A 14,379-nucleotide genomic window follows, 5' to 3' on the forward strand; every position below is an offset into this window, starting at 1 on the left:
GGATAGGGCATTAAGAGGTATAAACTACTATGTCTAAAATAAATAAGCTACAAGGATATATTGTACAACAGAGGGAATATAGCTGATATTTTATAATGATTTTAAATGGAGTATAATCTATAAAAATATACATCTGAAAATATTGAGTTGTATACCTGAAACTAATATAATATTGTAAATCAACTATACTTCAATTTTAAAAAAGAATTAGAAACGTAAGGATGTACGCATGAAACTTACATAATGTTATAAACCAATGTTACCTCAATAAAAAATAAATTATAAAAGAGATAAACTGAAGGCCAAAAATTATTTTTTTTGATTTTTTATTAGCCATATTTACATTTGTATCCCAGAATTTGTTCTCTGAAAATAAAAATGTGGTAGAAAATACATATGCCTATAACATATAAGATATTTAAGCATAATTATGTAATTATTTCAAATCCTAATTTATGCTTTGATCTCAGAGGTGAATAGGCAATTTCTCACTTCTTTTGTTTGTTTCTGATGCACTAGAAACACGAAATGTATCAACTTGCAGAAGATTTGACTTGGTTATATTACCTAGCATCTTGCAAAATAAAATGCCAAATCAAGAGTAAAAATATGTCTAAATTTTACCAACTTAGATATTTCGAGTTTATAATTTTAACATACCACCTGAAAGTTCTACATTCAGACACTCCCTCCTCCCAATAATTTTATTTATCCAAATTATCTTCCTTGATTACTCTGTTCTCTCTCTCTCTCTCTCTCTCTTCCTTTCTCTGTATGAACACACTCATTTTGGGGGATAAATCTTACAAATTGCCCAGTACATCAACTTTCCAATAATAGTACTAAGAGAAATACTATGTACTTGCTAAGGGATAATTTGTAGCTCTTTCTCTGGCATTATTTTTCTCAATGTATACCTATCAGTTTTCTTTTTTTAAGCCAACTCCAGAAATCTCAGTGTCTTGGACACAATTTAGATTTTTCTCTTTGCTCTGTTAACAGGGAATTTTGAAATTTATAGACAAATATACTGGAGTAAATCAATTAAGATGCAGATAATTAATTTGGGGTTGCTGAAAAATATATTATGGTCTAAAATGACATGATATAAACTGGCTTGAAATTCCAATTTTGATTAACTCTCACAAGAAAGTACAATGAAAAAACCAACATTAGTTTTCAAGACCACAAGCCCAAACCTATTAAACATTTCACTTTGCAAATTCTAACTAGTGTTTATGTGAAATTATGTGCTACTGTGCAAGTGTTTAATTTATTATTTTGCCGTCTTTTTAAAATTTTAATTAATGACAACCCATTTTAAAACTCTCTGCATAAATAGTAACAATATGATGAATTCCTGGATTGTTGGCCTTGCTTGGTAGAAAGACTTTATTAAAAAACTTTATCTGTATCATTACTGTATCAAATAACATGAAATTTAGTTACCAATCTTCTAAACACATATAGCAGAAAAAGAGAGATGGAAACAATTTCGTGAATTGGCACAGGATCGTAGTTTACTAATACAAATAATTATGCAGAATATAACCTCTATTAACCACAAACTACAGCAGCATACTATCACAGTGAAGCAGAAAAATGGCCCAGATATACCAACTCAGTAGCCTTTCTAATCCAACACTGACATATTTGAGCTCAGAGTCTAAGGGTATTTGCATTGCTGTTTGCTTGGATTTTCCAAACCATCTCAGTTCTTGATTCCACATCGCTATTGTGTGGATCAAATAATCCCTGGTCACAAAAATATGTTGGGGAGTGACTCCCCTGGCGTCCAGGTTATGAGTGTGGTTAGTCATTCCACATGCCTTGGGGATGAGCTATCTTTACCATGATGAGAGATTTCCTTTTCAAGTTTTGTAATCTCCAAATGCAAAAACCTAACATCAATAAAAGTCAAAGTAATTAAGAAAATGTATATTACAACCTTGTTCAAGACAGCACTGGAATTAGGCTTATCTCTTCTTGCTGTCTTTTTTAGAAATAAAATTAATACTGACCTGGAACAAAGAAAAATTTTTATATACTCTTAAAACTGTAAATATCTACTACACTGGTTCTTCAGTGTGAACTACAACCAGACATTTAAAAAGATATCTTCGACATGTGCACACTGGATATTCCAGTTCTATTCTCCTTTTGCGTGGGTTATCGTACTATAAAACAACTTGGGAGGGGGAGAAAAAAAAATACAAAGCAATTCTGGAAAACTTTTCCTCTCTCTTTTCTTCCAGTCTTTCATTATGTCTTGGAAAATGAGGTCATACGTTTTACACAATATTGCTCACTTTATGTTCGTGGCCTTCCAACAACCCAGAAGGTTCTCGACTTTTCGTGAGCAGACTTACAGCTCACGCAGTCGGTAAATCAGGCTCCTGCTCTGCGGTAACCTGCATCCAGATCTCTTCCCGATTCCTGAGACCCAGCCCTCGGAGTCCTGAGGACCAAAGGGACCCATGAGGTTAAGAAATGCTGTCTGGTGTGGTTCCAGGGATCTGGCATCGTCAATCTCTCAAGAATAACAGAGTTAGAGAGCCTGCCCTCCGGCCTCTTTCTTCCCATCCTTTGCTGCTAGGATTTTACAAGTTGCCTGCAAGGGAGTCAAACATGGGTCAGGCAAACAAACGTGTTCTTTCCAGCCACCGAAACCGGATCGCTGGAGGGAAATAAACCCGCAGAAGCATCTGGAGACCGCAGCCAGACCGGCAGCCTGCGCTAAAAGCAACTTCTAAGAGAGGCTGCAAGTGCCGGCGGGGTGCAGATTTTAGTTGGAGGCTAAGCACAACTACCACGCCCCATCCCCCATTACCAAAAAAAAAAAAAAAAAAAAAAAAAAGCTTGCAGGAGGGAGGGAGGAGAGGAGGAGGCGAAAGTCGCCGGCATTTCTGCACATCGGCGCGCGGGGTTAGAGAGCCGTGCAGCTTTAGGAGCCGGGAGGGAGGAATAGAAAGGCCAGGAGAAGCGCTTCCCCGGAGAGGGGAGGGGAGGGGAGGGGAGGGGAGGGGAGGGGAGGGGAGGGGGAGGGGAGGAAGGGGAAGGATGCCCTCCGCCCATCTCCCCCCACCCCGACAGCTGTCCAGCTCTTGGAATTCATTGGCTTTCCCACTCCGCCTCCCAAATACCACCCCAATCCTGGTTAGCCCCCCACCCCACCGTCGCTGACCTAATAAGGCCATGCAAGTGTGGGGGGACCTATATAAAAGGTGAGGGCTCGCGGGGACTGTGCACGGCGGAGGAGAGAAGGCAGCAGCCGTCCAGTGCCCAAGAAAACGACCATGGCCAAGGAGTGGGGCTACGCCGACCACAATGGTGAGTGTGGGCAGCGGCTCCCGGTCAGTCCGGGATGGTGCTGCTCAGAAAGTGCGCAACTCCAGCAAGTGCGGTGGAGTCGATGGAAACTAACATTTACCGAGCACTTCCCGAGTGCCAAATACTGCTGACCCTTTTACTTTATATTTGATTTAGTTCTCCGTGGTGTGGAGCTGTTTTTACTCCCATTGGAGGAAACTCAAGCGCAGAGAGGTTCGGTAACTAGCCCAGATCACAGTGCCTCTGACGGAGAAGTCAGACCACCGAGGGCCAGTTCTCACTGTCCCCTTCTCCATGTACTGGGCAAGCACTTAACCTCTCTGAGCCTGGTATTGGTCTAAGCTGCTCTGCCTGCAGCTCTTGCCTACCCATGGGAAAAGGAATATGGATATGCTCTGAAATCTACTTAGGGTCAGTGTTATTTTATTCCAGCTATATGACAGAAGATGGCATTGGTAAAACGTGATGAAATCCACTTCAAAAATAAGGCTCTAAGGCTATATTTGAGCAAATACATGGAAAATTTGAGGAAATACACGGAGTTAAATACAGTCTCCAGGTACACTATTAACAAAACTATGAACAGGTCTTAAACACTAAGCCTTGTATTGCCCAATCTGATATACAAGACCTTTTCATAATCACTGGCTAGCCTCTGTGTATTTTGCTGGTTTAGTCACTTAGAAAGAAGGCTTGGATTGTGCCACCAAATAAATAAATCCCCTCAATTTGATTTCCCAGGTCCTGACCACTGGCATGAACTTTACCCGATTGCCAAGGGAGACAACCAGTCGCCCATTGAATTGCACACTAAAGACATCAAGCACGACCCTTCTCTGAAGCCATGGTCAGCATCTTATGACCCCGGCTCTGCCAAGACCATCCTGAACAATGGGAAGACCTGCAGGGTGGTATTTGATGATACTTATGACAGGTCAAGTAAGTATCACACTTAGGTAGAGATACGTGACCATTTTCAACGTCCATATTGGCAAAATGTGATTTATGACACAGCAACAGAATTGGTGGGAAGCAGGGGGCACTTCTTCTCTGAAAAAGGAGATGACATTTAACTTTGCTCTAGTCTTGAAGAATTATATTTATACACAGAAGAGGAATGTCTCACTCTCTAATGCTGGTCACCCAGGCTGCTACAAAATGGCCCCATGCCCAAGCTAAAAGTTGGCAATGCATTCCTGAAATGAAGCTTGATAGGGAGGTGATGGTAATGAGTCCAAATGAGTGTTCTTCAGGCTCTGATGGTCTACACCTGAGGGGTTTTCTGCTTCCTAACCAAGGCCTGGAGAGCAAGGCTCCCAGTCCCCAAAGTGGCACAGATTCCATTCTACAGAGCAAGGAACATAGCAAAGAAACCAAGTAGGTACTCTCTTCCTCTGCTGTGTGGGTAGGGGCCAATCCAGGGGAGAGAGTAGACCCACTGTATGAATCAAGAAGACTTGCCTTCAATGCTTCAGTGGGGTTCATCTGACTAATCATTTTGGTGAGTGTTTTTGAAGAATCTGACAATTTCTCCTTGAGTTGTGATTTGTATTTGTGTGAAAATGAAAAATCTTATGTTTAAAAAAAATCTCTTTATTTCACCTACACTATTAAGCAAATCAATGAAATAAAAGAAGGCTAATTAGAAATGCTTTATTTCACTGTGATTGAAGTAAGAATCTACCTTTAGCATTTTGGTGCTTGACATACAGTAATACATTTTCCTATAACCACATTTGTAAAAAAATTAAAATTATCCTTACTGATGTATAGGAATGAATATTCTCAATGATGTTGTAGCTAAAGAGTAATAGTTATAATTTCTAACTACTAGCAGGTTCCAGGTAAGGAATATCATAAAAATATATTTTCTTAAACAATAATCTCGTTGGTATCTGCTACTTTTTTTCTCTTCTCCATTTAAATCAAGTTCCATTCTGAAGGATTAGTAACAAAATTAAACAGTATCTGCTAGGTTGGATCACATGAAAATGACTTTTTGTAAGCAAAAATGATTGACTATTGACAATTTCATATAATTCATCCTAATAAATTGGACTCATATGACCAAATAATAACTGTTCCTAGTGGTTGGATAGAAAAAAATGCAGTTAAGCAAACCACTCATTCCTACATGACCAAGCTTATACAAGCCTTGTTCTATTGTTTTAGACCTATACTATGGCTTTCAGTGTGCCATTTCAGCACCAACAGTTGGCCAATCTTTTCTAGAATAGCTATGCTCTGAATTTTATTTTGATCTAGCTTATGTTGCTAAATTTTGATTTTAGGGTTTCTGTATAGTTTCCAATATCCTTCAGAAAATATTTGAACTTCTAAATCATTCCGCAAGCTGAATGAAGTGAAACCAAGTTAAGTGCCAGGTTGAGGTATCTGGACAGCAAACTCACATTCATGCTATGGAGAATCATCTTGTTTAGGGGCCCACATTGATTGATTCCCTGGGAAACTTCTGAATTTTCCATTTCATCTCATTTGAGTAAACACAGTCTGAATTAGACATGGATGAGAGCTCTTGCCTGTAGTACTAAAGAAAAGTGCAGTGAGGCAAGACATGGAGAAGGAATTCACATTTGTTCAGTGATGACTGTGCTGGGCACTGTGATGAGCAGTTTAAAGCCCTTAATCTCATTTAATCCTCACAGCAGCTCTGAAAGGTCAGTATTATTATCACCTTCAGAGAGATGCAGAAACGGGTTCAGAGGAGTTTAGCAATTTGCCTGAGATCACACAACTAGCAAGGGGTGGGGCCGGGATTGGAACCTAAGTCTGCCTGGCTCTCAGCTATCCTGTTCTCTCCAATGCACCCACACAACAGACCTGTGCTTTGCTTGTTTTCATTGCCCATCTCCTGTTTTAATTGTATTTTCATACATGTTAAATTGACATTTAAAAAATAATCAAACAAGCAAACAAAATCAGAAGGACAGAGAAGAGAAAGCATTTATTTTGATATATCCCAAGACTTGACTTTGTGAGAAAGAGACCAGTGTGCTTGGGAATGGCACCATCAGCCCAGCCCATAATGCTTAGGCTATAAGGGCTGTTTAAAGCAGGGCTCTGTAAAAGAAGTGTGAATTCACTGCTGACCTAGCTTCTCTGAATCACAGTGCTGAGAGGTGGTCCTCTCACTGCACCCTACCGGCTTCGCCAGTTTCATCTTCACTGGGGCTCCTCGGATGATCACGGCTCTGAGCACAGCGTGGATGGAGTCAAGTATGCAGCGGAGGTAGGAGGAATTGCCGTTACCTACTCTGGATCTCACCCAGTGAAAACTGAAAACTGAACAATAATGACAGAAGAGCATCCAATGCGTTTGCTTCAAGCCTGTAGTTATGAAGAGAGCTGCAATAGTTTAGCATAAACTGAAGCTGCCAAACATTCTAGGTTAGACAGCTAAGAGAGTGTAGGTGAGTTAGTGTCATGCATGAAGAATTTCAAGGTTGTATTTAGAAACTGGATAGCAGCTTAATAATAATAATGTTTAAAAAGCCAGGGACCTGACTGGAACTGAAAAGATAATGGTAGCTAATACTTATTAAGTGCCTACAAGTACTAACTCATTTGATCCTCTCAGCACACTATGAGATGGGCTACAGACAAGGAAACTGAGGCACAGGAAGGTTACATAACAAAGTCACACAGCACATGAGTGCTAGACCTGTGCTCTACCTTATGCCGATTGGCTTCACAGTTCATCATCCTGCCTAGTGCTCTAAGCTGCCTCTTTTACAAGACTGTGGTGCTTTAAAAATAGCACTTAGTAATTCTGGCTAATGCTCATACTCTAGTCTCTTAATGAAGGGTGTGCATATGTGTGTGTATGTTTTTATATGTACATATGTACTTATACAGAGATAGCTAGATACAGATACACACAATTTAATATGAACAAATACTACTCTCTGTTCCAGTTAACCCATTAAAGGAAGGCATCAAATTACAAGGAAATAAGACAAGCCTCCTGCATGTTCTCTGTATAAAGCCAAGCCTATAACGGGTGACAAATGCCCTGGAGGTGAGGATAATTCCATTTGTACTGCCAAACTCTTCCAGAGGCAGACTCTGGTCAACCATAGGAGCTGAGACAGAAACCTTGGAGCCACTTGTGGACACTCATTTAGGCAGCATCATTAGGCAGCCTAACTAAATTTGACTAAACAGTTAAACTAAACTATAGGAGACCCGAAGTACTTCCCTGGGCTCATTTCTCTACAGCCCATTTAGACAGCCAGTGACAGAATAAGTTAATTGAGGATGCCTTCCAGACATCTTCCCCCACAAATGGGGAAAGTTTAGTATATTCCTTACAAATGTAGGCAAGGCTTGCGGTTTGGTCTTTACATGTGGGATTATCTCACACTTTTGGTCTTGAATAAAATACTTCTAAATTGTCATGAACTATTGTATTCTCTTGCCATTCTATATAATGCAATGTGAAAATTTTGACTAATTTAACTAGTGTCTATGTTATCACCTTAACATTATTAAGGTAAGGTTACCACCCGGTTCTAGACCATTTGTTGCTGAAAGGAGAGAGGCATGAAGACACGTAAGAATTTGTCCCCTTATTTTTCCTCTCCTACTTCCCAGTTAATTGTGACTTTAGAATGCTAGCAGATTCCTGTTTATAACTCTGTGTTTCACTGTTTGATTTGGTCAGAAAAAGGACTAATGTTATACACAACTAAAATAATATTTTGAATTGGTTTAACGAAAGTTCAGTTTTCACCGATTCTACCTATCATAACTTTTAATTTGAACCATTAAAAGTCTTACCAAAATATTGCATGTTAATTTTTAGAATTCTGTCAACTTCTGTGAGAGTGTTCAGCAACCTTAGACTGTATAATTATTGGGTTTATTGTGAATAATTTTATACTTATTTCCTTATTTTGGGAATTTACCTCATAACCTCTGTTCTATGGTTTCAGCTTCATTTGGTTCACTGGAATTCAAAGTATAACAGTTTTGGAAGTGCTCTGAAGCAACCTGATGGAGTAGCTGTGGTTGGCATTTTTCTGAAGGTAAGGTAAAAATTGACCATATATTTTTTACAAAGTTTAGTTCCTTATCAATGCTGAAGTTTTACTCCCTCCTTTTATTTAAACGGGAGAAAGGAATGAATTTCAGTATTCATTCAACTAGTCAAGATATTTCTGTTGGGCTTCCCTGGTGGCGCAGCGGTTGAGAGTCCGCCTGCCGATGCAGGGGACGCGGGTTCGTGCCCCGGTCCGGGAGGATCCCACATGCCGCGGAGCGGCTGGGCCCGTGAGCCATGGTCGCTGAGCCTGCGCGTCCGGAGCCTGTGCTCCGCAACGGGAGAGGCCGCAACAGTGAGAGGCCCGCGTAACGCAAAAACAAACAAAAAAAAAAAAAAAAAAAAAAAAGATATTTCTGTTAAGATCAGATCAAAATTTTTTGCTCTCCCTTAGAAGAGTAACTTTTGCCATACTTCAGTACCCCTAGCACTTCTAAATTTTCTCAACATGCAGGATGTAGGTGTGTGTGTGTGCGCGTGTGTGTATGTGTGTAGTGTGTGTGTAGGGGCAGTGGAGATGGAGCCTTTGAAGGAGCTTATTTCAGTGGCAGTGAGGGCAAGGGCAACATTGTTCATTACCCTTTCCTGCTACTCCACGTCAATTGCAGGGGAAACCAGAAAAGCCAATTTTGGGAACGTCTGTGATGCCAAGTCCCTGGCTGGACATCCACTCAGCTTAGGGTGGCCACCACTCACATGATCCCAGGCTAAGATAGCACATGGAATGTGTGTGTTGTTGAGCCAGCCTTGGTTTAGAGAGGACTTAGTGTCATTAACACATGAATTTAGTGCTAACATAATCTAGATTTTAAGCCAGAGGTGAAAATCTAGCTTCTTTCTTTTTGAATGACCTAATTTGTTTTATGTTCTGAATTCATTGGGTCATTTTCAGTGCTTGAACACAGTACTACAGGAAGTGGAGTGGGTCTGAGCAGAAAGACGAGTTCAGTTTTAGATACATTGAGTCCATCCTAGCTCTAATTCTATTAAAAAGAAAAGTAGACTGACTTCACAGAGAAGGTCAGGGACATAGATGTAAATCAACATGTAATTTGTGGTTTTGTACTTCAGAGGCCTGGAGTCCAAGTTTAGTTCAGAAAATATATACTCTAAAATCTTGAGGGGGGGGGAATAAACCTATGTTTTTGCTTAGTACAAGATATTCTGACACATTTATAAACACTAGTGGTAGATGGATGGATTAAAATTAGTTTTTAAGACAATCCTAAATTATGGAGAAGAGAAAAATATAGTTGTTGGTTTTCTTTTTCTTTTTTTTTTACAGATAGGACATGAGAAACACGAGTTCCAGCTGCTACTTGATGCGCTGGACAAAATTAAGACGAAGGTAAAAAAAATCATTTTCCCTCCCAGAACATAAAAGCAGGGTATGTCAATTTTTTCTTTTTACATTTTCAAGTGTATTTCTTTCACCTAAAATCTGTTAGTAAGTTTGATGAATATGCTAAGCATACATATGAAAGCAAATGCTATTATATTTGTATGTATATTTTTATGGTTTATAGTTTTTAGAGCAGTTTCACATACATAAGTTTATTTAATCTTCATAGTCAACCTGTCAGATAACTATATTTTTAATGAAGTGTTTGAGAGAGAAGTTGAGTGGTGTTCCCCTTCCCAACACACACACACACACACACACTTACACACATGCAGAGGTACTAAATGTTTGGGTCCTAGTGTTTCCCTTTCTCTCCTGGGTGGCACCTGTGTATTTTAAATCTTAACAGTAGATTCTTCTACTTAGCAGACTCACTTTAGTTCTTTTGTTCTAATCAAACACTTTATAGTTTTACCACCAGAGAAAGTAAGTATTCTGAGTATGATATTCAATAAAAATGCAAGCGTGTTTTGTATCATCGAGAACCACAGCATTAACTTGTATGAAATATTTCTGTTACAGTTTAGAATGAGTTTGTCCTTTTTCTTGAGAAATGATAGATTTTCACCTAGAGTGAATAAGGAATAAAATTGGCTGTGGCAAAGTCATACCATGCAAACCGGCCTCCCCCATCTGCCCTTTATTTCTGAAAGGCACATACTTGTTCACAAACTCTGTTTTCTCTATTGCATTTGAAATCCATTCTCCCCAAACGGTGAGACGCTGCGGCAGGCGATGCGCATGCGCCCGCTCACCGCGCGGGGTCCCGCTGTCTCCCAGGGCAAGGAGGCGCCCTTCCCGAACTTCGACCCGTCCTGCCTGTTCCCCGCCTGCCGAGACTACTGGACCTACCACGGCTCCTTCACCACGCCGCCCTGCGAGGAGTGCATCGTGTGGCTCCTGCTGAAGGAGCCGATCACCGTGAGCCACGAACAGGTGAGCGGCGGCCGCGGGCCGGCTTTGAGAGCACGCTGACTTACCGTCGCCGGCGGACTCTGTGAGATACAGACGCTGAACTGAAAATATAAAGCAGTAGATGCTTACCAAACAGCTCTGCGACTGGAGACTTCATAGTTTGCCCCGGTTAATTATGATCAGTCTGTTTAACTTTCTAAAACTCAACTTGCAAAGGGTACCAGGCTAAATGCAAAAACATTTAAAGGTGGTGGTGATGCTGAACAATGCCCAAGTTTGTGCTCTAGAAACACTGAAGGGTACAGATCCATATGAGTTAGACTTTGCTAATTTGGAGAACTCCCAAATACTGAGCCCTGTTTAGGAGATGGAATGGTAAATACAGGTCTGGGGAGAAGATGCTTGTGGAAGGGACTGAACATCCTTGTGAGGTGTATACTGGTTCCCCAGTTTTACAGTTAAGTAGGTTGAGGCTCAGATAGGTTAAGCAGTTTGCTCATGATCACACAGCCAAGGGCAGGATCTGAGATTGCAGCTCCAGTCTGTCCGCTTTCAACACCTTGGACCTCTCTCCTCAGGCCTCCCTTCTAAGTGTTCATGTAAATTGACTTCATTAACTTATGCAATGAAGGGCCAGTTGAGCTTATTGTTTGCACTGTCTTCCACTCCTACGTAAGGGATAGATTTCATACTGATCTGTCGAATTAAAATAATTGTTTCAGAATTCAGGAGGAAAAGGTTTTGACCAGAGGGTATGGTGATCCTGTATAAAAGGAAGAAAAGTGTTTTTACAAATTAAAAAAAAAAAAAAAAAAGGTTTTTGTTACTCAGAACCAAATAACTCTCACTGGACATTGGAGACAAGTTTTGTAGTTTGCTTGTTTAGAAAGCTGGCGATTTCTAACTCTTTGTCACACGCTTAATGTGTCCACTTGGTCTGAATGTCACGCTGACAGCCTTCCCTCGCCCCTTGCAGATGGCCAAGCTGCGTAGCCTCTACTCCAGCGCGGAAAATGAGCCCCCGGTGCCCCTGGTGAGGAACTGGCGCCCTCCACAGCCTGTCAAAGGCAGGGTAGTGAAGGCCTCCTTCAAATGAGGCTGCTGGAGCTTGCCCTCTTCAGGAAAGGAAACCTACACTGCAGAGTTTGGTTCCTTGTCTCCTTTCGGTGCTTCTTACTCCAAGTATATTTCACTTTTCCATACCAAGCAATGAAGATGAGAGATGTGATCACCAAGAAACCGGAATTAACTATTGACAAGGTCTAATATGAAAGTATTTGGCCTTTTTAATAATCACCTTTCCTGTAAAAACAACATTTCTAGTAAGGTTTCAAAGAAGAAGAAACAGAGTTGGAGGAAGAAAGGCAGAGAAAAATGGCTGTTGGGAACCGTTTTTGTGTCATCTTAAATTTCACAGAACTTCAGTTTACCCTTTTCATGTTATGAGTTATCCATCTTAAAGAAATAATGAGTAATTATATACATGGGGGTAGAGGTGTCTGAAGATCGTATAGCAATTCAGCATAAGCCAGAAATTAAAATGACTGTGGATACCAAGAATTGAGATGATGATGTGTTTTAACCCTTAAATAAAACCAATAAGAGGTCCATCACTTATTAACATTTAAACTACTGTAAAGATTGCCTGGTTTTGATTATCAATGAAAGTAAAATACACGGACTAGGAGTTTTTAAAAAAAATTTGACCCATTATTTGAACACTTTCTTCATAAAGGTGTTGACTTTATCCTAATATTTTTCTTTACCTGAAGGAGGGCCATTTATTTTTCATTTTACTACTTTTATCTTTGCATGCTTATTAAAATAAAAACTGCCTCTGATATCTTTCTAACTTGAGTGTGGGATTAATGATTCCTAGAACATGCAGGAGTGAATGCCTGCACTTGAAGTAAAAGCAGTTGTACTGATCATCAAAACTAATAAAGACATGAATGTAAACAGTTGAGTGTTGTATTTTTTAAGGAGGGAGAACATTGTAAGTTTGTTTTTATAACTGAAGTGACTCAAATTCTGAGTTGGATTGGAAGCTACATTCCTTGTAGAGCAGCTGAAGCAATTACTGGGGGCCTTCCAAGGAAATTGCAGTCCAGAAGAGGAATGTGTAGCCATACATTTGACAGTGTGGACTAGTTTCCAGAGGCCTCAAAGTTGGTTTAGGATTCTGGGGTCCATACCAGTACCATGGTTGCTAACTTAGGGGCATGGAATCAAGTCAGACTGTAGCCTTTATGTCCTTCTTTTTTTTTTTAATGTGCATCAAGGTAACACCAGTCTAACACTGCAAAAATCCATACATTGAGACCTTCAAAAATATCTTTAGACATAAAGTCTAATTTTGCAGTTAGTGGCTTTGATAAATCTTTTATCACATCACTGGCTAATATGTTAACTTACTTTCAAAAATGGCAGCAATAATTGAATTACCCTAAGGAATGAAAATGGTCTTGGGTCAGGAGAGTCCTGCAATGCTGGAAGTCAAGTCATGTGACAGAGTCCTAGGAGACTAATGTTACTTAATGGTTTACCACTTGGGTCAAGTAAAACCAGGTTGGTCAGTGCAAATTGGTTGTGTTAATTAAACTCCTTGAAATTAGGATGTGTGGAGCTTTCATCACTTAGTGGTAATACACAAAATGATTCTCTCAGGGTACTTGGTAATGCTGGTAATGCTGTAAAAATGTACCCAATGTACACTCTTATGTGGTGGAGGAACATATGACTTAATTCTAGCTATAATGGTGCTTACACAGGCTGGAACAGTTTTAAGGGAAAATGTCTAATCAAGAGAAGGTATCTCCCTAGACCATGAGCTCCATTAGGGCACAGACATTAATCCTGTACACTAACATCCCCCTTTTTGCCTAGTATGGTATCTGGCACTTGATAAGCACTCAATAAACATTTGATTTCATGAACATAGATGAACCCAGGACAAATACTCATCTTCTTTAACAACACAGGATTAAAACTAATACTGTTTTTTGCTCATCTCATTCAGTTTGGGTCTCCTTGGAAAATGATCTCTTTAGCTTCAGGTGGTAGCCTTCCAGTAGAACATATATTCCCTGCCCCCCCCATCCAAGTCATTGCCAATGATCACAATTATCACCCAACTTAAAACTTCCTCTCAACTTCTCCCTGCAACTCAAAGTGCTGAATTATTATAAATGTCCATTAGAATATTGAAACCACACTTGTGTCCTTATTCAGTGGGGGGACAATTTTCCTGACCATGCACAGTCTTCCAAACAATTACATTTTAGGCATACACAGCCTACAGAGGGGACATGGCTAGGAGCTGCTGTGGTGAAAAATGTTTCCACATCTGCCAACTTTTGTTCTTCAGATATAATCATTTCAGATATTTTAAAACTTCAGCAAAGGGCAGAAACTAATTTGAATGACGTGTGTTATAATAGATGATTATATCCTTAAAAGTCTATAAATAGGGCATCATCAATAAGAATTTACTGAACATAGGGCATTACTACATTTTGAGAGGGTGTACATAATTCCTACCCCTTTAATGGGGAGACAGAATATATTTATGAAGAGGTAAATAACTATTCAGAGCCACTGATCCAAAATTCTTTACGTGCAATCAGTGAATACGTATGTAGATGAATGGGAAGTATTCTACATAGAGCAT

At 40.0% G+C, this 14,379-nt stretch overlaps 1 protein-coding gene across 1 annotated transcript; it reads left to right on the top strand.

Moving 5' to 3' along the window:
* Positions 1 to 3,092: 3,092 nt before the first annotated feature.
* On the top strand, positions 3,093 to 12,670 carry CA3 (carbonic anhydrase 3). The gene is made up of 7 exons (XM_065895591.1): positions 3,093 to 3,330; positions 4,072 to 4,269; positions 6,462 to 6,580; positions 8,286 to 8,378; positions 9,678 to 9,740; positions 10,575 to 10,730; positions 11,686 to 12,670. The coding sequence occupies exons 1-7, from the start codon at positions 3,297 to 3,299 to the stop codon at positions 11,803 to 11,805; spliced, it is 783 nt and encodes a 260-aa protein (XP_065751663.1). The 5' UTR covers positions 3,093 to 3,296; the 3' UTR covers positions 11,806 to 12,670.
* The last annotated feature ends 1,709 nt before the right edge of the window (positions 12,671 to 14,379 follow it).

Source organism: Phocoena phocoena, chromosome 17 (genome assembly GCF_963924675.1).
Source record: "Phocoena phocoena chromosome 17, mPhoPho1.1, whole genome shotgun sequence".
In the NCBI taxonomy this organism is placed as follows: Eukaryota; Metazoa; Chordata; class Mammalia; order Artiodactyla; family Phocoenidae; genus Phocoena; species Phocoena phocoena.